Genomic DNA, 24,354 nt, shown 5'->3' with positions numbered 1-24,354 from the left:
TTTATCTTCTGTCCTTTGCCTCTTGGATGGCTCTGGGCTGGCTTGTGTTTGAGAGTTCTGGTGATCCCATAGAAAGTCTGCAACTCTACATTACAATGGCATTTGATTGGCTTTTCCGTTTGTACAGCCCATATCCATGGCAATGTAAATAACATGGGCCTTCAAGACAAGTCGAAATGCCAGTACTATCCCCAAGCTGCCCAACTCTCATCTGTCTTGAAGTTATGTGGATATTTCAAAAGATAGCTATTTATGAATTTGATATTTGCTTGTGAGATTTGGAGATTAAGAATTTGGAAGTTTGAGGAGTTAGTAAGATTTTACAGATCTTTAAAAATCACAACAGGAACAGCTGTGGGAGCACTAACCCAATTTCTGACAGATCCAATTTTTTGTTTTGGCAAAGGGAAGGAAGCAGGATGTGATTCTCACAAGACAGAACTTATTCAGTGTTCAAATTGGTCTCATTTTGAAAGTTGCAAGGGCCTTATCCTGAATTGTGGGAATCCTGAACTGATCAAAACATTAACATTCTTGAAGGGCAGATAAGGTTTGTTCTAAGTGTCATGATTTGAAATCCCTAGTTTGGGAACATTGAGAAGAACAAGTTTAAAGTTGATATAGTCTCAGAAAAAAAACACCACCTATTAGACTGCACTGATTGCCACAGAGGATAAAAGTGCATTCATTCAGTCTCACTGGGGTTTTGTATTGGCATTTACTTAAATGTTGCTATGAATGTTTGGCTGAGTTCTAAAAGCTACAATTATCTCAAGCCAGGAAACACCACATTATAGTTCAATTTGAAATCACGAGGTTCAGAGCATTGCCCCTTAAGGGGCTGTGCTCTATAGGCTTGTTATTTCAAATAAACCTGTTGGTCTATAACCTGGTGTTGTCTGATTTCTGACCTTGTCCACCCCAGTCCAACACCAGCACCTCCACATCATGGCTACAATGATCTCAGAGGAGGGTTGTGAGTTCATAGTTTAATGGACAGTTTAAGAAGACAATGAAAGGGTTTGTTGTCTTTGTGGGGTGTGAGTAGAGGAATCTTTTCACTATTGAGTCTGTATGAATAAGAACTGTATTAGATTATAAGAATTGTTTTTCATCTGCATATGACTCTTGAGGTCAGATCATGGTGGATTCTGTGTGAGTAGATAAGGTGGCATGGGGGTAGGGGGATCATGTAAATTGGCATGGAAGGGCTATGTGCATTGAGGGCAATGGAGAGTTGACACAGAATAACCATGGAAGGATATGTGAGGGGTGAAGACTTGAAGACAACTGGAATGAAGTCCCAGAGAACAGGTGGTCATCCAACCCTACAGATAGTGTGATTAACTTACTGGATTGGTGGGTCCAATCACTGTGCCTCTCTGGAACAAACATTAGGTCAAATGGGGCCTACAAACAGGCTTGTCTGCTAAATCAGATGAGCTACCTGCCCCCTTAGATATCTGAACCTAATAGTTTATTCATGATCAATATAACTGCCCTTACTATTAACTCGAAATATGAACACTTAGTACCTTCTTCCCAGTCAGACAACTAGGTGTCATAACACCCCCTTAGTTTTTAACAGCAAAGCCACCAAGGTTTGTTGTCAATTAGAATCAGAACAGGTCTCATGATCAATTTTGTTCCTCCTTTTTACTTTAGAGACTACCAAAATATGACAGTCATATAGACCTCCTATTTGTAACAGGAAGCAACAACAATTTAGCTTTATTAGCAAGATGTATGGTACTGCTGATTTTTGTTTGGTTAACATTGGTGTGTATTAACATTTCAGAAAATCATAGTGATTTTTATTACATAGAATATTTCAATTAAATATGTTCTCTTGTGTTGTATTTGTTTATAATTTGAGAATTTCCATACTTTTTCTAGTGTAAGTTAATACTTGTGACATTTAATTTAAAAAGACACATTTATTTATTTCCTTTAATAGTGAAAAAAGCAGCTAAATACTTATCTCCATAAAGCATAGTCAAAAGTTGGTCAGGCTGTGTGATGCCAGCTGATGAGGTCACTGGCATATTTTTATATATAAGCTTACCTCAACTTGGACAATATAACCTTGCATGCTTGTGGCTATTGTGTATTTTTCCATTATTGACTATGTTTATTTTTGTGCAAATTGAATATTTTGACTGCTGCTTTCTAGTTTGAAACTTTAGAAAAAAAGACCTGTTCTGAAAAAGATGATTTACTTAAATTTGGTTTTCGGAACATAAAATCAGTGAATGTGTTCTCAAAATTATAGATTTGTAGCCAGTGGAAAGTCTGTATGTTTAGGAAGTCCCTACATTATGTCAAGACATTCAGTATGTACATTTATTTTCAGGGATTAGCTGGCTGCTTGTCTTTCTGCCTTGTCCTGCCCTACCCCACGAAACTAGTGGAAGATCAAAACAGTGGACAGACTTGGGTGACTCTTGCCACAACACCATTTAGTAGTCAGAGTTGTGCAGCTGCAAACTTGTACCAGAGCAGATTTAAAATGTTCTGTTGTTGTGTGTAGCTCTTTCTTTCAGCACACAGTACCTTTTTATAGTGTTTTTGGGTGATTGCCAATGTACTATTAGTTATAGAGCAAGGACAGAACACCACCTTTCAGTTTACTGAAAGTTCAGTTTGGAACAAATGGTTTGGAGACAGTGCCTGAGTGAGATGTGGACAAAGTGGTGAATTTGATTCATGTGGGAATTCGGTGCATTGGCAGAAACACATGCTCTATCTCAGGTTTGCGGCAAGTAAAAGTATTAGATTTATTGGTTGAAATAATGTTTTATTAATTTTGGGATTTCTTTATATAAGCCCTATTGAGCTTCTCTCCATTATCCTTGAGCTCAGACCAGCAACCTTGTCTTAATCTCAGATAAACCATGGTCCTGCCTCACCCCTCCTCCAATCCTCAACCTACCATCCATCATCCTTGGAGGGCCGTCTGACATTCAGACCCAGAAGTACCAAAATTGCCACCAACTAACCCTGGCAAGAATGACAGGCATGTTATGTACTTTTGATGTTGCTTATTTTTTGTTAAGTCTCTGTCATTGGTAGTTTCCTGAAATCCCTTGTGACATTGAGGATCTCCGTTTTCACTCCATGACACCAGTTATAGCCACTCGGGTTGGAAACTAAATCTCAGGTCAGGGAGAACCTGATATTTTTGGGTTACTCCCTGCCCCCTTCCCATCTTCACAATGCAGAATCTAAACAACTTTTACAAAGAATCATTATGTTAATGCAGTGCAAAGAGAACGTGGTCACCTGACTTGGTGTTAGTCACCTGACTAAATTGTGCTGTAAAAATAAATTGCACTCAAAGTACAATGTAGGTGGATGGGTTAGGAGATGGGACTATGTCTCTGCGGTTCACTGTATTAATTTTGCTTATTGTCTTATATGAGGCATCCCTGTGCATTCTACAGGGAAACTTTTAATTGATTCAAGGTCAGGAGAATTATTTGTATGTAGACATAACTTCAACACTCATGTTGCAACTATTATTTCTGAGTTGGTTATAGAGGTCTGCATCATCTTGTGGTGTTTGACTAATTTCTGTTTCCACTATGTATTTTGTAGTGCAGTTGTTTCTTTAAATCATTGTTAATTCAGATGTGATTGGAGTAATTTTAATTAAGTTGTCTCATGAAGAAGATTTCTCATGGTTTGTTCATGAAAACTCTGCATTTTAGCCTGGACTTGAATGGTTGTAATTATCAGAGTTGAATTGCTGGAGGAAAATGTATGTCGCTCTTAAAGAGGTAGATTGTTAGATTTTCAATGTGTTCAATATCTCAACTTAAAATCAGATGCACTGTCTTAGCAAAAGCAATGTACAGCTAATGCTGGAAATCAAAATAGAAAGTGCTCAAAATATTCAGCAGGGCAGGCAGCAGCTTTGGAGAAAGAATGTTTCTAATTGATCTTTCATCAGAAGATGAAAAGGTATGAGCTTTATTAATTTTTAAGCAACTACCAAGGTAAGGACTCGAATGTGGGTCTGGGGCAGTGTGGAGGTCAGGAAGAAAAGAACAAGGGTTGGTGTGATAGGATGGAAAATTGAATGATTAAATCTCAGAAGTGGGGCAGTTTTGGATCAAATAAAGAAACAAAAGATATGCCTATACACACACAAAATGGTAACAGCAGAATCATTATTGGCATGTCAATGAAATCACAGAATGTTGTGGTATTGATAATACGTGTTTGGATCTCATTCGGTATCTTTTTTTAGTACGTAACCAGCACGCCTCAGTTAAATGTCATTGACTGGAGAGCCAATGCCAAACTCCTCTTGAGTAAAAGAACGTTGAGTTTTGTTAGCACTTAAATCCTAGAAAACAAGAAAAAGTTACACCCAACTTATACATGCAACATAGTCCATAAACTGAAAACGAAGAGGCTGAGAGGAGGGTGTCTGTATAGACAGAAAGAACAGCGAGTTGTAGGTTAAGAGTCCTTGAGTTGCGAAAGTAAAACCCGAGTCCAAATGATTTAGCTGTTGCATGGTTTCTCAGTGTATGGTTTTTCAAAGTTTTTTTTAACTGGGTGCTGACTTTTGAGGTCAGAAGTATCAATTGATGAAGGTCCATTTGTACATCCCTGAATCTGTTCATTGCTTTTCCAAGCCATATATTCTACAGACAACCTTTCAACTTGAGGTGTGACTTTTAGAAAGGAGTGAATAAGATATGAGATTCAGATTTGAGTATTAGTGCTGTTTATAATTAGGTTAATTTGGGTTATGATTGATCCTTGTTCACTACTTGTTTCAGGAACTTTTCTCAAAATGGACATTTTATCAAATACCAACCATTTTATCCTTTATTACGGTTATTAGTGTTTGTTCTTTTTAAAACCATTGAGAGTTCATGAAGGTCTAAAGAAATCAACTAATGGAAGTTGAATATCCATAGTCCATTTTTATTGTGATTACAACATGCCACACACAATGAACCTCACTGTGATAGGTGGACTGGGTAGAGAGGGAGGTAGGGGAGGAGCATGGCTTGATGGAGGACTTAGGGAATCATGGGGTTGGTTTTGAGGGTAAAACTCTGGAGAGAATGCTGACTGGATACATCAGTGCACAATTTTCAATGATGTCTTGAGAATGACGTTAGAATGGCATTGAGTCATGCAGTTGCAGTGGAACTATCGCAGAAAGTTAGAGCAGCAGCTACAGACTGTGGACAAGCTAGCAGAATTGTAAGTTCCAGGTAAACAGTGAGGAACATTGGTCAGCAACAGAATCTGCAAATCTCATTGCAGCAATCTCTAACCAACTGAGAACCATCGTGGGAGGTTATTAGAATCATAGAATCCCTACAGTGTGGGAGAGGTCATTTGGCCCGTTGAGTCCACACCCAACCTCCGAATAGCATCCCATCCAGACCCACCTCACTAACCTATCCTTGTAACCCCGCACTACCCATGGCTAATCCACATAACCTGCACAACTTTGGACTGTGGGAAGAAACTGGAGCACCCAGAGGAAACCCATGCAGGCATGGTGAAATGTGCAAACTCCACAAATCAGTCACCTGAGGGTTGAATTAAACCCTGATCCCAGGCGCTGTGAGGCCGCAGTGCTAACTACTGAGCCATCATGCCGTCCAAAGGTTATTTCCCAAATATACCAGCAATTGGATTGGAACTTGACACCACAGACAGTTGGAGAGAATTGCATGCTGGTTGTCTTGCAGGTCACAGATGCTATTGATTTCATCACATTGCCATCAGAGTGCTCTGTATTTGTGAATATGAGAGAGATCCACTCCCTTAATATACAGTGAAAATATGACAGCACATATCAAATACTCCAATAGGACAGATGCTGGTAAACCTGAAAGGTTGCAGAAAAAATTTACAAGGATATTGCTGGAATTGAAGGGTTTGAGCAATTAGGTGAGGCTGAATAGGCTGTGGCTATTTTCCCTGGAGTAGGGAGGCTGAGGGGTGACCTTATAGAGATTTATAAAATCATGAGGTGATTAGCCAAGGTCTTTTTCCCAGGGTAAAAGAGTCCAAAACTAGAGGGCATAGGTTTAAGGTGAGAGGGGAACGATATAAAAGGGACGTGAGATACAACTTTTTCATGCAGTGGGTGTGTATGGAATGAGCTGCCAGAGGAAATAGTGGAAGCTGGTGTAATTACCGCATTTAAATGGCATCTGGGTGGGTATATGAATAGGAAGGGTTTAGAGGAATATGGGACAAGTGCTGGCAAATGGGACTAGATTAATTTAGAATATCTGGTCTGAGAAAAAGATATTTCTGTAGTGTGAGTACTTTAGCAAAAGCAATATACTGTTAATGCTGGAAATCAGAAATCAAAACAGAAAATGCTTGAAATAACAATTTAAAAAGTTTAATAAGCAAAAGAAATGATAAAATATAATAGACCAAACTCCTTACTTGCAATACAAACTTAAGACACACAGGGTGAATATAATCCCATTAATTCCAAAACATTCTTTACAGATCCCAAAAATTCCTTTTCCAGTACATTCTTTCTCCAGCAGCTTTGGAGAAAGAACGTACTGGAAAAGGAATTTTTGGGATCTGTAAAGAATGTTTTGGATTTAATGGGATTATATTCATCCTGTGTGTCTTAAGTTTGTATTGCATGTAAGTAGTTTGGTCTATTATATTTTTTAATTGTTAGAATCTTATTTGCAACATTGCGTGCTTCTGTTTCAGTGAGAGATCAGCTCATTAAAACCAAACCAAAACAAAATGTGATCTATCAAGGCAGTATTCCCTCCCTAGCAGCATTTTGGGTCAACCCACAGCTGGTGGACTGCAGCAATTCAAGAAGGTAGCTCACCACCACTTTCTCTAGAGTAACTAGGGACACATAATAAATGTTATCCAGCCAATGTTTCCTACATCTTACAAATGAATAAAGAGAAAATTTCAGTCTGGAAACTGAATAACATCACCTGGATCATGAGTTGCAACGATAAATGTATCATGCTTCAGGTAGTCCCTGTTAAATTGAGTCTGAGACCTTTTATGTCCTCTAATCATATGCTTTGAGTCAGTGATGACTTTGTCACCTTGAGTCTTAAATGCATGCTGACTACTTACTGTGAGACAGAACAGAACAAAAGAAAAGTCATTTGGTGTGTTGTATTTGTGTTGGGTCTCTGAAGGAACAATTCACCTGGTACCACTCCCCCACCTTCTTCCCATAGCCTTATTCCTTTTCAGATGATCTCATTCATTCTTGACTGCCCCAATTGCATCTGCCTCTCAGGTGATGCAGTCAGTTTTCTAACCACTTGCTCCAACCACCATTCCTTCACTATTGCTGGGTCAAAATCCTGGAATTCCTTCCCTAATGGCATTGTAGGTCAACCCACAGAATGTGGACTGCAGCGGTTCAAGAAGGCAGCTTACCACCACCTTTTCAAGGGCAACTAGTGATGGGCAATAAATGCTGGTCCAGCCAGTGACACCTACTTCCCACAAAATGAATAAATTAAGGAAAAAAACCTTTTCTGCTGTGGTCAATCATTTATACACCTATTTGCCCAGGCCTCTCTGCTTGAGCACCCCATGTTGAATTCTATCTTTTGTTTTTATAATGCCTCTACACATTCTTCATGTTAATGTGAATCACTTCACATTTCTCTGCATTGAATTTCGTTGGTCATTTGTCCACCCATTTCAACTTTCCTTTTCAGCCTCTACAAAATCCTCCTCACTGTTCAGAATCCTTCTAAGTTTTGTATTGCCTGCAAATGTGGAAATTATTTCCTGTGCATCAAGGTCTGGCTCTCTAATATATAGCAGGAAGAGCAGAGCTCCCAGCACTGTCCCCTGGGGAATTTCCCGATAAACTTCCTCTTAATCCTCCCTGCTCTCCAATTGAAGGGGAAGCCTGGTTATGATCTGAGTATACTGAGATCAGTGTCTCAAAGGCTGTGAAGTGCCGAATCAAAAAGGGAAGAGTTTTTCCTCAGACATGCATTGAGTTTTATTGGATCCACATAGGAATAAGAGAATGGAAGTAAGAGTGAGATAAAATAGAATAAGCTAGCAACCGATGTTCCTCAATAGCAATACTCAAAAAGAGCCAGAAAGATGGCATTTTAAAAAATACTTTGCTACGGAAAGAGTCTTAAGCCAAACAATACAGTAGCAAGATATGACAAAAGGAACAGAAGAAGGTAGGTTAGGTGGCCAAGATGTATAAGCAACAAAGTGACCACAGTAGGAAACAGCATGGGCTTGGATGTCCATCATTAAGGAATTCTTGCCTTGAAGCTTTCTTTTGTTTATCTGGATATCCTTTGTGTTTTACTTAAGCAAAACATTTGTTATTACTTCTGTTTAACTGGGAATACAAAATTTTAAGCAAAAAGAATATGTGCAAAATTTGAGAGGCTATGTTGTCTTCATTGCAAATAATTGTGACAGTGTAGAATGAAGTTAATGCAATCTGTATTCCCTGTATACTTTATTTTAAGATATTTTCCTCTTTATTGCCTGCCAATAGATATGGATAAGAGATCAGCAGAACCTTGGCGGCATCAGCCAGATGAGCCATCTGAGTTTGTCATAAGTATTTTTTAAAATACCCACTGCAGAAAAATCTGATTCTGTATGTTGGCAAACTGTAATCTAAACAAAAGTGTATAGTAGTCCACTGGTTAACAGCAATATTAAACCCACTTTGTGCTGTGCTCATCAAGAGGCACATGTTTAGTATACAGAACTGTGTTACTGAGATACCTATTACATTCAAAGTTAAACCTTTTTCCTGGCTAGAAATAGAGATTCTCCTGGCTCTGGAAATGCTACCTAGAAACAACTTGGAGGATCAGAAAAGTTCTCCTTGTTGGTTGAAATGATAAATGAAGTTTCCTGTTGAATCTGGGAGTTTTATGTTTCTACATACAGTGATTCTTTCTGCAGAAGAATAGGCTGACAAGGTAAATCCTTGGTTTGGCATTGTATCTTTGCCCCTCAGAGTTACAGTGTGACACTTCAGTTTATTGTCTGGAGATCATGAACCAGATAACCACAGAAACATCCCTTTAAAGGGATATAATTGAGGACCGTCCATGTTTTCAAACAAAAGTGAGCCTGTTCAGAAATGGGAACTTGGGCCTTGTAACCCAGAGGTAGGAGCAGTATCACTGAGTCCCAAGAACCTCTTGAAATACCATCCCGGTTAAGATCGCGGGGTTGCTTTCTGAGCTATTCGTGTGGTATTGTGGAAAGATATAATTTCATTTTAGTTCAGAACAGCTACTTTGAGTTCTTGCACATCAAAGAATTCTTGCCATTCAGATAGTTTTTTTTTCCTGAGAATTGAACTTGTCTGTTAATTTTTCAATTGGATAACCTTATTGCATATTTTATGAAAGGTAAGGAAATACCTTACAGTACTGTTAATTTTTAAGTGATCACCTTAAATATAATTTCCCATATTGTTTACATCACTACCATTACAAACAAACTCACTGTTATGCTTGAAAAATAAACATTGTGCATGAGCTTCTCACTTGCAAAAACAAGTGAAATAGAAACCAGTCATCCTCTGTGATTGACTGTGTGTTGCCTTTTTCAAAAGGCCTTTTTGTAACATTTTGGAAACTGCTAGAGATTCATGTTGAGAATTCAGCATCCTCTATCAAAGGGGCCTCTTTGGCTTCTGACTCCGTTCACTGCCAATTTCTTTGAAAATGGTGAATAGTTATTTTATACTTTAATTGCAGATTAAAGCATTCTGGTTGCCATAAGAACCAGCACCGCTGTTAGCATGGCAATCACTTGTGTGAATCATTCAGCCCAGTCTAAAAATGTCCTGCTGTTGAACATGACAATTTTTTGTGACAAAAAAGTATGAAGTGGAATGTTTCTTACTGTTTATCTACAAGACTTTAGAGATGAGGTTTATGTATTACAAAATTATATCAGCAAAATATTTTGAGAAATACAACTGCTCACCAAACCATCTTCAGTTCTTCTTTCATGAATTGGCCTCACTGTGTTAATTCAAGTGTTCACCAGTCAGCCTTGTTCCCAAAAATGTAATACATATTTTAATATTTAAAAATGCTTTATAACTGCCTTTTTATGAATGTTAGCAAATTGATAATGACCTTATGAATAATGAGTTTCAATTCTTGATCCAAAACAGGATGTGCAGATAATTTAGACTATGGATTATAACCCTTTTGGGTTGAATACATGAGCAGGTCAATCCATTCTTCCGTCTGTGCAGTCTGCTGTAATGCTGATCAAAATGAGACATGAAAATAATTTGGTTCTTTACAGAGCAGGCAATGGAATTATTGACAGTGTTTATTAAAGTTTCCAGCTAGTTCTTATATAAAAAATATTGCTTTTAGTCTCTATGTCGAGAGGAAGGAGCACTTTATATTCTCACAAAATGTATTTAGACTCAAAATTGCTATGATATTTTGTTAAGTTCTCGGACAGTTATCCAATCTATCCTGTTCTCTTTTGAGCTTCTACTTAAATTCTATGTTCAGACAGTGTTTAATACTTATCTTTCAAGATTTATCTAATTCTGATTGAATTTTTTTCACTTATTTGCAGTAATGCATTATAATAATGCAAAGTGTGGAAAACCTTTTTGTTCATCTAAGCTTAAAGGTTTGAGCTTTTTAATATTATCAACAGTGCGACTAAGCTTCCAGTAGTTACCCATTTAAGCTCTTGATAAAGTTTGAGCATTTGTATTAGATTCCCCACTAACTGTCTCTGCTCAGTTCAATGCATGCAGTCCTAGTTTTTGATAGCACCTAATAAATTTTGTTTTTATAATCTTTTTCTATGGTTGCAATATGCTTCATGTTTCAGGGTGTCCAAACTGCCTACTCTATTCCAACTGTTACTTAAATAATAGTTTGAGCAGATTCTTCCCAATCTTCCCCCAATTTTTAAAAACACAACCTTGCTGAATGTGCCCATGCAATGCTGATGTACAGGTCACCAATATCCTGATGCCTAACCAGACCAGCTTCTCCACTATCTACAAGATTGAAATCAGAGTGATCTTCAATACTCAACTTGATAGATGTAGGAACTCCCCAGACAGTTCACAATATCCAGCCCAGAGTAACCTGCTTAATTGGTGCCCTTTCCACTTGCCGTTCTTTGCTGCTGGGTTTCTTTAATGTATCTGTAAAAACTGACATTATGGTTTCAGATGATTTTGCCTGGGGCAGCATATGGATAAGAAAAAGGAGGGGCTAGGGATACATTCTTCATGTATACGAGTCGTAAAGTGCAGGAGTGGCAGAGTAACCATTGATTATAATTCTCGGAGAGTCTAATTTGATCAATATTGAATTCAGAGGAACAGCCATATTGAACGTCAAATAATAACTCTGTTTCTGTCTTCACAGATGCTTCCAGACCTGCTGAGTTTCTCTAGCACGTTTGCATGTTAGAACTCCAACACCCACAATATTTGGGTACAGATAAGGTTAGAACTCAGTGGCTGTAGTCCCTCATGGTTGGACCATAGTGGAGAAATGTTGGAGGAGGATGGTCTGGCCAAGTGTGTCAAAGGCTGGAGATCGATCCAGAAGAATGAGGGGGAATGATTTACCTCTGTTACGGTCATAAAGGATGTCATTTGTGAAATTGATCAGAGCTGCATTGGTGCTGTGATATTTTAAAACATGAAGTTCCAATAAGGATGTGTATGGATGTTGGAGGAGACCATATTCAAGGTCTTTTGAGACAAAAGATAGGCTGGTGTTTGGGCAATTTGCAAGGATTGAAGGTTTTGTATTTTGATTAGAAATTGAATTGAAAATGGGAGGGTCAGATCCTGAGGAGAGAAGACCATTAACAATGTCAGAGGTAAAACTGCAGATGCTGGAAACCAGATTCTGGATTAGTGGTGCTGGAAGAGCGCAGCAGTTCAGGCAGCATCCAAGGAGCAGCGAAATCGACGTTTCGGGCAAAAGCCCTTCATCAGGAATAATGTCAGCTAACATGGGAGACGAGAAGAGAATAGTTAATAGTTTAAGTTTCATGGGTAAAATGAGAGGAGCTTGGTAATTTTCTTTAATAGTCCTGATTTATGTTGTTGAATCAATTGTCCTTTAAAGATCTATGTCATGTTTACTAGAAGATATCAATCATCTAGCTTTGTGAGACAAGATAATAAAAAGCTCACTCCTTCAAGAGCGAATTGAAGGCTTTATACAAAACACATATTTGAAAGCTATGATCTTGAGGGAGATTGTTAACTTTAAAAAAGAAATTTAACTCCTATTTATTACCTGAAAGACTTATGCCACAAGGTATTACTCTTTAAACAAAAGTTATTATAGAAAAATTGAACCATACAATACAACAAACTTAACACTATATATATAATATATATATATCTAAAGCCTTAGAATTTAAATCTGAATATCTGAATATGCAGTTCAAGTATGGGCTTCACTTGTTTGTTGGTTAGTGACTTCAAAGTCAGAAACCACCCGTGTTTCCGATTGTCCTTGGCTACTGGTCTCAGCAGTTTTCAAGAACCCACTTCCGGTAGTTTATGCTCTTTCTCCTTGCCGAGCTCTCGCTGTAAGTAAGTGCACAGATAAACTCAAAACAAAACCCAACCCAAATGCCTCGTGCAACCTATCCTCATGATGACAACGCGAACCCCCCTGTGATGGCCTCTATAGGGTGCAAATCAATTATCTCAGTTCCTTAAACTGTCCTTTGCTTAGAAAAGCATATTGATACTTTTAAGATTTTCATTCATTTACCAGTTGCTTTTCAATTTTTCTTTGAGCTGGGAAAGTATGTGGACCTTCACATTTCTAAGGTAAAAACAAGGCCATTGCACTCAGACTTGCTATCTTTAGTAGCCAACCAACAGGGTCCATCTGTTATTTTCTGGCAATTCATGCTTTAAGTCTGACCTTGTAAGCACACATGGAAGGTGTAATGATCCCAGTTAATGGTAATACTAGGCAAGTCTGATCCTGAGTGAAACCTGACTTGATGGACCACGAGTTTCATTTGCATTTTGTTGGAGCTTGGTTGCCATGGTGGTCAATCACTGAACTTATTCACAAGAAGAGGCATCTATCTACATGCCTCCACAGTAAATTTGTTCAAAAGGAATGAAAAAATGCATTTCCTGACTAAATCAAATGTTTGTGGTAGTCTATGGTTTCATGTTGCATGCACAGTGTAAATGTAGTCAATACCCATTCCCTTGTGTTTGTTGATGGAGGATATTGTGGGTTTCAAAGCTCACATTTCAATCCAGTTTCTGTGCTGAATGATTCAGAGGATGTTTCACCGAATAATGCTTCCTTCTTTTTTTATAGTTGAATTGCTTATTGCTGACTTAGTTATTTCAGTTTGCGACTTTTGTTAAAATTGCATGTCAAGTACTGAAGAAGCTATATATTAACCAATCTCATGGTGGTGATGTTGATGTTCCAGTGTAGGGTATTAGAGAATGTGAACTGAGGCATGCTATTAGCCACAATGTGTTTCTATTCTGTACTAAATGAGCAGAACATAGAACGATGTATCAGAAAATTGAGACAAACAGTAAATCCAGTGTTACTTCATTGTACTTTTGATCGCATTGAGTTCGATGTACATTGTCCAAGAATAATGATATTGTCTACTGTTTCCTAATTTTTAAGTTTATTGTAAAATTAACTTGGAGAAACTAAGATAAAAAAGAATAAGTATCTGAAACCCCACTGGCTCAATGACAGAATTGCAAGTTCTTGAAATAAGGCCATGGGCTCTTGAGTCTGTTTTTACCATTCAATAGGATCATGGCTGATCTAACATTCCTTGCATCCACTTTCCTGCCCTTTCTTTGATCTTCATGTGATCAATTGATCAAGACTTTCTTTACCCTCTCAGCACTCTGTGGCAAGGACTTACAAAGACCCTCAATTGTCAGAGAAGAAATTCCCCCTCACCTTTATGGTGAGACTTTGCCCTCTGGTTCTAGATTCTCCCAGGAGGGGGAACATCCTCTCAGCATTTACCATGTCAAGCCCCTTAAGAGTTCTATATGCTTCAACGAGATCACCTCTCATTCTTCTAAACTCCAGTGAGTACAGTTCCAAACTGTTTAGCCGTAGCTCATAAGACAATCTGGAAACACCCACCTCTATAACCAGCACTCCTCAAACATTCCAGAAGATTCCCCTGGCCTCTGGAACTGCTCAGGTGCCATTAACCATGTGGCTGATGCAGCTACCATTCCCACGGCGATCGATGATGCCACTTCTGCCCCTCACATTTCCTCATGCACCACACAAGACATCACTTCCTCCCCTCACATCATTGCTGATGTCACACGCTCAATGACTTCCACCCCGCCCGCCGTGTTCGCCACAACTTCCATCCCCACCAGCGCCACTCACCTGCATTCTGCCGATATGCCCCCCCCTCCACAGATCTCACTGTCACCATCCCTACCTCCCAGAACCCTGAGGGGAACATCACCCCTACTCATGACTCCACCCCCATTCCCCCTACCACCACACCTACTCCAGTTACAGGCTCACCCTCACACCAGGTCCTAGCTCCCAGCCCTGCCGAGTTTTCACCATTCCCCCAGGCCTCCCCATTACGAGGAGGATGAACGATCAGTCCTCAGCAAACGCCTTACCTTTATCCCCCTCTGCCCATGCGTCAATGAATTTAATACACGCCGTGAAGTCGAACACTTCTGTCGCCTCCGCCTCCGAGCTTGCTTTTACAATCAGGACTCCCACCCACCTTCCGAGGACCCCTTCACCCGCTTCGAACACCTGGACACCCCGTGCTGGCCTATTACTCACCCTTGATCTCTTCATTTCCAACTACCGCCGAGACATTAACCGCCTCAACTTGTCTACACCCCTCTCCCACTCCGACCTCTCACCCTCACAACCCGCAGCCCTCCACTCCCTCTGCTCCAATCCCAACCTCCCCATCAAGCCAGCGGATAAAGGGGGTGCAGTGGTAGTCTGGCACACTGACCTCTCCACCACCGAAGCCAGATGCCAACTCGAAGACACCTCCTCCTACCGCCCCCTCGACCATGACCCCAACCCCCCATCACCAAACCGTCATCTCCCGGACCGTACAGAACCTCACCACTTCAGGAGATCTCCCACCCACAGCTTCCAACCTCATAGTCTGGGAACCTCGCACCACCCGGTTCTACTTCCTTCCCAAGATCCACAAGCCTGACCACCCTGGCCAACACATTGTCTCAGTCTGCTCCTGCCCCACTGAACTCATCTCTACCTACCTTGACACTGTCCTATCCCCCCTAGTCCAGGAACTCCCCACATTCGTTTGAGACACTACCCACACCCTCCACCTCCGCCAAGGCTTTCGTTTCCCTGGGCCACCACGCCTCATCTTCACCATGGATACCCAATCCCTCTACACCTCCTTCCACCATGACCAGGGCCTGGGGAAACGGAAGTCCCTCAGTTCGTTCCTCTCCCGATGTCCCCAACAGTACCCTTCCACTGACAGACTCATTCGTTTGGCTGAACTGGTCCTTAACAATTTCTCCTTCGAATCCTCCCACTTCCTCCAGACCAAAGGGGTAGCTGTGGACACCTGAATGGGCCCCAGCTATGCCTCTTTGGCTATGTAGAACAGTCCATCTTCCGTAGTTACACCGGCACCACTCCCCATCTCTTCCTCCGCTACATTGATGACTGCATCGGCGCCACCTTGTGCTCCCGCAAGGAGGTTGAGCAATTCATCAACTTCACCAACACATTTCACCCTGACCTTAAATTTACCTGGACCATCTCTGACACCTCCCTCCCCTTCCTGGACCTCTCCATCTCCGTTAATGACGACTGACTTGACAGTGACATTTTTTACAAACCCACCGACTCCCACAGCTACCTGGATTACACCTCTTCCCACCCTACCTCCTGCAAAAATGCCATCCCGTATTCCCAATTCCTCTGCCTCCGCTATATCTGCTCCCAGGAGGACCAGTTCCACCACAGAACACACCAGATGGCCTCCTTCTTTAGAGATCGCAATTTCCCTTCCCACGTGGTTAAAGATGCCCTCCAATGCATCTCGTTCACATCCTGCACCTCTGCCCTTGAACCCCACCTCTCCAACTGTAACAAGGACAGAACCCCCCTGTGCTCACCTTCCACCCTACCAACCTTCGCATAAACCAAATCATCCGCCACCTCCAAAAAGACCCCACCAACAGGGATACATTTCCCTCCCCACCCCTTTCTGCAAAGACTGTTCCCTCCATGACTACCTGGTCAGATCCATGCCTCTAACAGCCCACCCTCCCTTTCTGGCACGTTCCCCTGCCACTGCAGGAATTGCTAATCCTGCGTCCACACCACCTCCCTCACCTCCATCCAAGGTCCCAAAGTAGTCTTCCACATCCATCAAAGTTTTACCTGCACATCCATCAATGTCACTTATTGTACCTGTTGCTCCCGATTCGGTCTTCTCTACATTGGGGAGACTGGATGCCTCCTCGCAGAGCGCTTTAGGGAACATCTCTGGGACACCCGCACCAATCAACCCACCGCCCTGTGGACCAACATTTCAACTCCCCCTCCCACTCTGCCAAGGACATGTTGGTCCTGGGCCGCCTCCACTGCCGCTCCCTCACCACCCAACGACTGGAGGAAGAACGCCTCATCTTCCGCCTCGAAATGCTTCAACCACAGGGCATCAATGTGGACTTCACCAGTTTCCTCGTTTCCCTTTACCCCAGTTCCAACCTTCCAGCTCAGCACCGTCCTCATGATCTGTCCTACTTGCCAATCTTCCTTTCCACCTATCCACTCCACCGTCCTCTCTGACCTATCACCTCCACTCCTACCCCCATTCACCTATTGTACTCTGTGCTACCTTCTCCCCAGCCCCACCTCCCTCTCATTTATCTCTCCACTCTGCAGGCTTCCTGCCTCTATTCCTGCTTTTGCCCGAAACGTCGATTTTCCTGCTCCTCGGATGCTGCCTGACCTGCTGTGCTTTTCCAGCATCACTCTAATCCAGACTGGTTTCCAGCAGCTGCAGTCCTCGTTTTTACCTCCTAAGACAATCTGTCATACCAAGGAGCATCTAGTGAACATCCTCTGAATTTCCTCCAATGAAATTATATTTTTCCTTTCATAAGAGGAGCAAAACTACTCTCAGTACTCCAGATGTGGTCTCACTTGTACTGCTGCGCTAAGATTTTCCGACACTTATACTCTAATCTTTTTAAAATAAGGGCCAACACACCATTAGCTTTCATGTTAACTTGCTGCATCTGTGTGCTAGTTTTTGTGTTTCATGCGTAAGTACACCCAAATCTCTTTGTGTTGCAACTTTCTGCAGGTTTGCTCTGTTTAAATAATGTTCTGTTCTCTTGTTCTCCCTTCCAAAATGAACAACTTTGCGTTTTCCTGTATTTTAACCCATTTGTCAACTTTTTGCCCACTTATTTAACCTATTAATATCTTTCTGTAAACTATTTATTTCTTTCTTATAACCTGCCTTTCCACCTATTGTGGTGTCATCAGAATATTTGGCTCCAGTTCATTTACTTTCTTCCTCCAAATTATTAGTGTATAAGGTTAAAAAGGAGAAAGTGAGGACTGCAGATGCTGGAGATCAGAGCTTGCCCCGGCCGACCCATTGTCTCAGCCTGCTCCTGCCCCACCGAACTCATCTCTGCATACCTCGACACGGTCCTGTCCCCTTAGTCCAAGAACTCCCCACCTACGTTCGGAATACCACCCACGCCCTCCACCTCCTCCATGATTTTCGCTTCCCCGGTCCCCAACGCCAACCATGAACATCCAGTCCCTGTACACCTCAAAGCCCTCCGCTTCTTCCTTTCCCGCTGTACCAACCAGTACCCTTTCACTGACACCCTCCTTCGACTGACTGAACTGGTCCTCACCTTGAACAGCTTCTCTTTCCAATCCTCCCACTTCCTCCAAACCAAAGGAGTAGCCATGGGCACCCACATGGGCCCCAGCTATGCCTGCCTCTTCGTCGGATATGTGGAACAGTCCATCTTCCACAGCTACACTGGCACCACCTCCCACCTTTTCCTCCGCTACATCGATGACTGTATCGGTGCTGCCTCATGCTCCCACGAGGAGGTGGAACAGTTCACTTTACTAACACCTTCCACCCTGACCTCAAATTTACCTGGACCGTCTCAGCCTCCTCCCTCCCCTTCCAAGATCTTTCCATTTTTATCTCGGGCGACCGAATCAACACAGACATTTACTATAAACTGACCGACTCCCACAGCTACCTAGACTACACCTCCTCCCACCCTGCCCCCTGTAAAAGCGCCATCCCATATTCCCAATTCCTTCGTCTCCGCCGCATCTGCTCCCAGGAGGACCAGTTCCAATACCGTACAACCCAGATGGCCTCCTTCTTCAAAGACTGCAATTTCCCCCTAGACATGATCAACGATGCTCTCCACCGCATCTCCTCCCCTTCCCGCTCCTCCGCCCTTGAGCCCCCCCCCCTCCCCAATCACCACCAGGACAGAACCCCACTGGTCCTCACCTACCACCCCACCAACCTCCATATACATCGCATCATCCGTCTTCATTTTTGCCACCTCCAAACAGACCCCACCACCAAGGATATATTTCCCTCCCCTCCCCTGTCAGCATTCCGAAAATACCACTCCCTCCGTGACTCCCTCATCAGGTCCACACCCCTCACCAACCAACCTCCACTCCCAGCACCTTCGCCTGCAATCGCAAGAAATGCAAAACTTGCGCCCACACCTCCCCCCTTATATCCCTCCAAGGCCCCAAGGTATCCTTCCATACCCACCACAAATTCACCTGCACCTCCACACACATCATTTACTGCATCTGCTGCACCCGATGTGGCCTCCTCTATATTGGGGAGACAGGCCGCCTACTCGTGGAACGTTTCAGAGAACACCTCTGGGACACCCGGACCAACCAACCCAACCACCCCGTGGCTCAACACTTCAACTCCCCCTCCCATTCCACCAAGGACATGCAGATCCTTGGACTTCTCCATCGCCAGACCAGAGCAACACGACAGCTGGAGGAAGAGCTCCTCAACTTCTGCCTAGGAACCCTCCAACCACAAGGGATGAACTCAGATTTCTCCAGTTTCCTCATTTCCCCTCCCCCCCAACTTGTCTCAGTCCCAACCCTCGAACTCAGCACCACCTCCCTAACCTGCAATCTTCTTCCTGACCTCTCCACCCACACCCCCATTCCTGCCTATCACCCTCACCTTAACCTCCTACCACCTATCGCATTTCCAATGCCCCTCCCCCAGTCCCTCCTCCCTACCTTTTATCTTAGCCTGCTGGACACACTTTCCTCATTCCTGAAGAATGGCTCGTGCCCGAAACATCGATTCTCCTGCTCCTTGGATGCTGCCTGACCTGCTGCGCTTTTCGAGCAACTTGTTTTCAGCACTGTTTAAGGTTGCCATCTTGAAAAAGAATCCCTTATCCCCACTCACTGTTTCCTGCCCATGAGCCAGTTCTTTATCCATGCCAACACCAACAACAACATTTTTGTGAGGTACCTAGTCAAATTCCTTCTGGAATACAAACGCAACACACCCACTGGCTCCCCTCTAATCAATCTGATTGAGGCTTCCTCACAAAGCCTTAATAAATTAGTCAGACATGATTTTCCTTTCATTAATCCATGGTGACTGATTAGATTATGATCTTCTAAATGTTTGACTATTACTTTCTTGATAATTGATTAAGGAATTAATAGTCTAGCAATAGAAATTATGCTACTGACCTATAGTTTCTTGCTTTTTGCCTCCCTTCTTTTCTGAATACAGTGTCACATTGGCCATTTTCCAATTTTCCAGTACTCCAGAATCCAAGGATTTTTGGAAAATTACAACCGATGCATCCACTATCTCTGTAGCTACCTTGTTTAGGATTCTAGGATGCAAGCCATCAGGGCCAGGGGACTGCTCTACTTTTAGTCCCATTAATTTGGCTAATACTACTTCTTTAGTGACAGTGATGGTACTTAATTCCTCCCTCATATTCTTCAGTATTAATGGAATGTTTTAAGTATAATCTATGGTAAAGACTGATGCAAAATATGTGTTTGATTTCTCTCCCATTTCCTTGTTGCCCAAAACCGTCTCCCGAGATTCATTTTCTAGGAGGCCAGTGTATGTGTTGACCTCTCTCTTTTTATATTTTTAAGAAGTTCTTGTTGTCAGTTTTTATATTCCTCACCAGCTTGCCATCATAGTTTATTTTCTTTGTCTTTTTTAAAGCCTTTATTTGCTGGATTCTGAATTCATCCCAGTCTTCAGGGCTATCACTGTCTTTGGCCTCTCTTGAATGTTTTATCTTTCCATCTCCTTAATTTCCTTGATTAGCCATGGCTGGTTTATACCTCTCTCTGAATCTTTCCTCCTTACTGGAGTGTACTTTCACTAAGAGTCATGAAATATCTCCTTGAATATCTGCCACTCACTGCTTACTGTCATTCCTGTTAGTCTATCTGCTAAGTTCACTTTGGCTAATTCTATCCTCATTTCATTGTAATTCCTTTTATTAATGTTAAACACAGTTGTTTCTCACCCAACTTGCTCACTCTCAAACTGAATATAATGCTGTTATGTTCAGTCATGTTGTAATCCTAATTTATTGGGGATCTTTTACTTGGGGGTTATTTACTAAACCTGCCCCATTGCCCATTACCAGATCCAAGATAGCCTGCTCCTTAGTTGGCTCCAATACACAGTTCTTGGATACTATTCTGAATGCACTCTATAAATTTATTATCATAGTTACCCTTTTACTCTTCGTTGTTCTAATAAAATTGTGAAGTCATGCATAATTATTGCTCTATTCTTTTTAAATGCTCTTATTATTTATTGATTTATAGCCTTTCCTACAGAGGGCTACTGTTTGGGGGTCTGTACATCAGTCCTACCGATGTAATTTTTCCTTGTATCTTTGTACCTCCACACAAATGGACTGTACATCATTCAAGCCTCAATCTCTCACAGATGTCCTCATTTTATTTCTTGTTCACAGTGCTATCCCCATCACCTTTTCTAACCCTTCTGTGTTTGTGATAGGTCAAATGTCAAGTTCCAAGTTTTGATCTCCTTGTAACCATGTTCCCAAATGGTTATGAGATCACATTAATTTACCTCCAATTTGCGTCAGTTCGCCTACTGTATTCCAAATGCTTTATGCATTAAGATACATTTTCTGGTAACAATCAAACATTATTCCTGCCATCTCCTTTACCTTTAGTTTTGTAATTTCCCATTTAACTGAATCCCCCCCTCCCTTAATCCACAGTCCTAGTTATGCGATTTACCACCATGACTCAGGCGGTGTCTATCTCACTGGAACAGTTCCCTCCTTCTCTAGTAATGGTGCCAGTGATGTTTGAATTTGAGCCCATTTCTCCCACAACACTATTTGAGCTATATATTCACCTCTCTAATGTTGTTGTTCCTGTGCCAATTTTCTTATGGTGCAGGTAGTAATACAGAAATTATTACCATTTCGTTCTGGATTTTAATTCAGCTCTTAGCCGCTCGTGTTCCCTCAGCAGAGTTTCCTTCCTCTTGCTACCATTGTGGACCATGACAGGTGGATTTTTCCCCTCCTACTCCAAGTTCCTTTGCTCCAGATGAGAGCTCCTGAATGTGGGCACCAGGCAGACAACACAGCCTTTGGGCCACAGAGAACAGTGTCTATTCCCCTGACTATATTATCTCTGTTTTCAACTAGTTTCTTTTTTATTCTCTGTCTTGATTGGCTCTGTGGTCATTGAAGAGGAGAAAGATTAGAATGCTGCGATTGTATTTGGCTTTGGTGAGACCTCACCTGGAATACGGAGTGTGGTTTTGGTCTCCAAAAGGAACAATATGTTTGCATTGGAAATGCTATAGTGAATGTTCACTAATTTGGTTCCTGGGGTGAATGGATTGTTCTATGCTGAAGGGCTGAGCAAATGATGCCTGTAATCTCTGGGACTTAGAAGAATGAGAGGTGATCCATTGAAAATACAAGTCTCTGAGTGGGCTTCATGGGGTAAACGCTGAGAGGTTGTTTCCTCTGCTTGCAGAATCTAGAACAAGGGCATGCAGCCTCTCTCAGGGGAACTGATGGCCTATTAGTGTAAAAAACTGAACTAATAATTAGGAGAAGTGCAGCAGGTCAGGCAACATCAAAGGAGTAGGAAAATCAACGTTTCGGGCATAAGCCCTTCAGGAATTATGCCCGAAACATCGATTCTCCTGCTCCTTTGCTGCCTGACTTGCTGCGCTTTTCCAGCAACACGCTTTTCAGCTCTGGTCTCCAGCATCTGCAGTCCTCACTTTCTCCTAATAATTTAGAGACCCTGGGTTCAAATCCCACCATGGCAGATGGTGGAATTTGAATAGAATAAAATCAGGAATTAAGAGTCTAATGACAACTGATTGTCATTGTCGATTGTTGGAAAAAACCATCAGGTTCACTAATTTCCTCTAGGGAAGGAAACTGCCATCCTTTCCTGGTCTGGCCTACATGTGGCTCCAGACTCCCAGCAATGTGGTTGACTCTGAACTGCTGTTTGGGCAATGAATGCTGGCCTAGCCAACAATGGCTACATCCCATGAATGAATTAAAAAAGTGATAAAGGATCAAACAGTACATAAGTCATCATTCCTCTAAACCCCAGATGTTATAGGTGCCATTTATTTAGCCTCTCATCATAGAATAATCCACTCACCCTCTGAACCAAATGAGTAGTTTGGTAGTTTGGTTCTGCAGTATCACTTTGAATTGGTGTGATGTTAAATCAATTTAAATAGGACATAACAATGCGATATAAATGTTGGAAGTACACATCTTATTTTTGCATTTAACCTATTTATTGATATGTATTGATTCTGATTGCGACTGTCTTGTGTTTCAGGCATTACCCAAAGCAGCAATTCACCATCGTTGCTGATACACCAGAAAACCTCCGCCTGAAGCAACAAAGTGAATTGCAGAGTCAGGTAACTGTGCCAAGTTAAACTCTGATCGCTCCTTACAGGGGTAATTCCAATGGTTCAGTATTGTAAATCTGTATATAGTTTCTTTTTATGACTGACTCAGCATAAACTGATCCTAGGTTTGATGTGTTATGAGTCTGCTGCAAAGCTGCCTGCAAAGTGATCCAACCCAAAAAGATAAAGCTTAACCCAACTTCAAATGTATCATTTGTTGTCTCAATGTTAATTATTAAATTTTCCACAACTATCATGCATGTCGACTTGGAGTAGGGTTGTCAACTTGTTCTAAGGCCCAGGATGTAATGGAGACTTGTGCCTAAACTGAGCCAAATCAAATTGGTGAGACTGCTGCAGTCAACACAGAAATGATTTTCATCACAAAAGAGTGAGTTGAATTTGAACCCTGTTTACTTCACAGTTGAAAGGATGGCTTGTTCAATAAGAATGCCATCCTGTTTTTCCTTTCCTGTTTAAATTCACTGATTCTTTATTCAATTTATGTTAGGTTAGGTCAATTTATTGTGTTTTTATTTTTGTTCCTGATTGACAGAAATAGCAACAAATAGAGAATAACAACAATGAACAATAAATATGCAATTTGTAAATATTATGTTTGATTGGACAAGAAATAAAAGCCCTGTCGAAAGCTAGTCTAACTGTAGCTAATGAGAAGTTTTAAAGGTTCTGCCAGATTGGAGATGCTAGACCATAGCTAACCTGATAATCTTCAACTTCACTTTCCTGCACTTTCCCTACAACTCTTGATTCCCTTATGGATTAAAAATCTGTCCATCTCAACCTTGAAAATATATGATGTTCTATAGTCTCTACAGCCCTCTGAGAAAAGAAATTCCTCCTAAATCTGTTTTAAAAGGTCAAGCCCTTACTCTGAGCTTATTCCCACTTGTCCTGGACTCTTCCACATTTCTGTATTTTCCTTGTTACATCTTTTGTGAATCTTGCATGTTTCAAAAGGTTGGTTCTCATTCTTATAAACTTAAGAGTACAGGCCCATTATAGAGTCCTAGATCTGTACAGCACAGAAACCGATCCTTCAGTCCAACTCATCCATGTCAACCAGATATCCTAAATTAATCTAGTCCCATTTGCTAGCATTTGGCTCATATCCCTGTAAACCATTCCTGTTCATAAACCCATCCAAATGCCTTTTCAAATGCTGTAATTGTACCAGCCTCCACTACTTCCTTTGCCAGCACATTCCATATACTCAATCTCTCCTCATAAAACAGTTCTTCCATACCTTGTATCAGCCTAGTGGACTGCCTCCAGTAATAGCACATCTTAATTACGTAAGGGGCCTAA

General features: G+C 41.6%; 1 protein-coding gene across 2 annotated transcripts in view; it reads left to right on the top strand.

Annotated features, from left to right (window-relative positions):
* nebl (nebulette) overlaps positions 1-24,354 on the top strand; it is a 339,083-nt gene that overhangs the window by 111,838 nt on the left and 202,891 nt on the right. For both annotated transcript variants that reach the window (XM_072575934.1, XM_072575935.1), the window contains exon 3: positions 22,950-23,034. In XM_072575934.1, the coding sequence (XP_072432035.1) occupies positions 22,950-23,034 (85 nt within the window). The remainder of the gene's footprint in view (positions 1-22,949; positions 23,035-24,354) is intronic.

The sequence above is a fragment of the Chiloscyllium punctatum genome, chromosome 8 (genome assembly GCF_047496795.1).
Source record: "Chiloscyllium punctatum isolate Juve2018m chromosome 8, sChiPun1.3, whole genome shotgun sequence".
NCBI lineage: Eukaryota > Metazoa > Chordata > Chondrichthyes > Orectolobiformes > Hemiscylliidae > Chiloscyllium > Chiloscyllium punctatum.
Note: the sequence above shows the minus strand (reverse complement) of the source record. Positions and strands in the feature narration are given on the sequence as shown.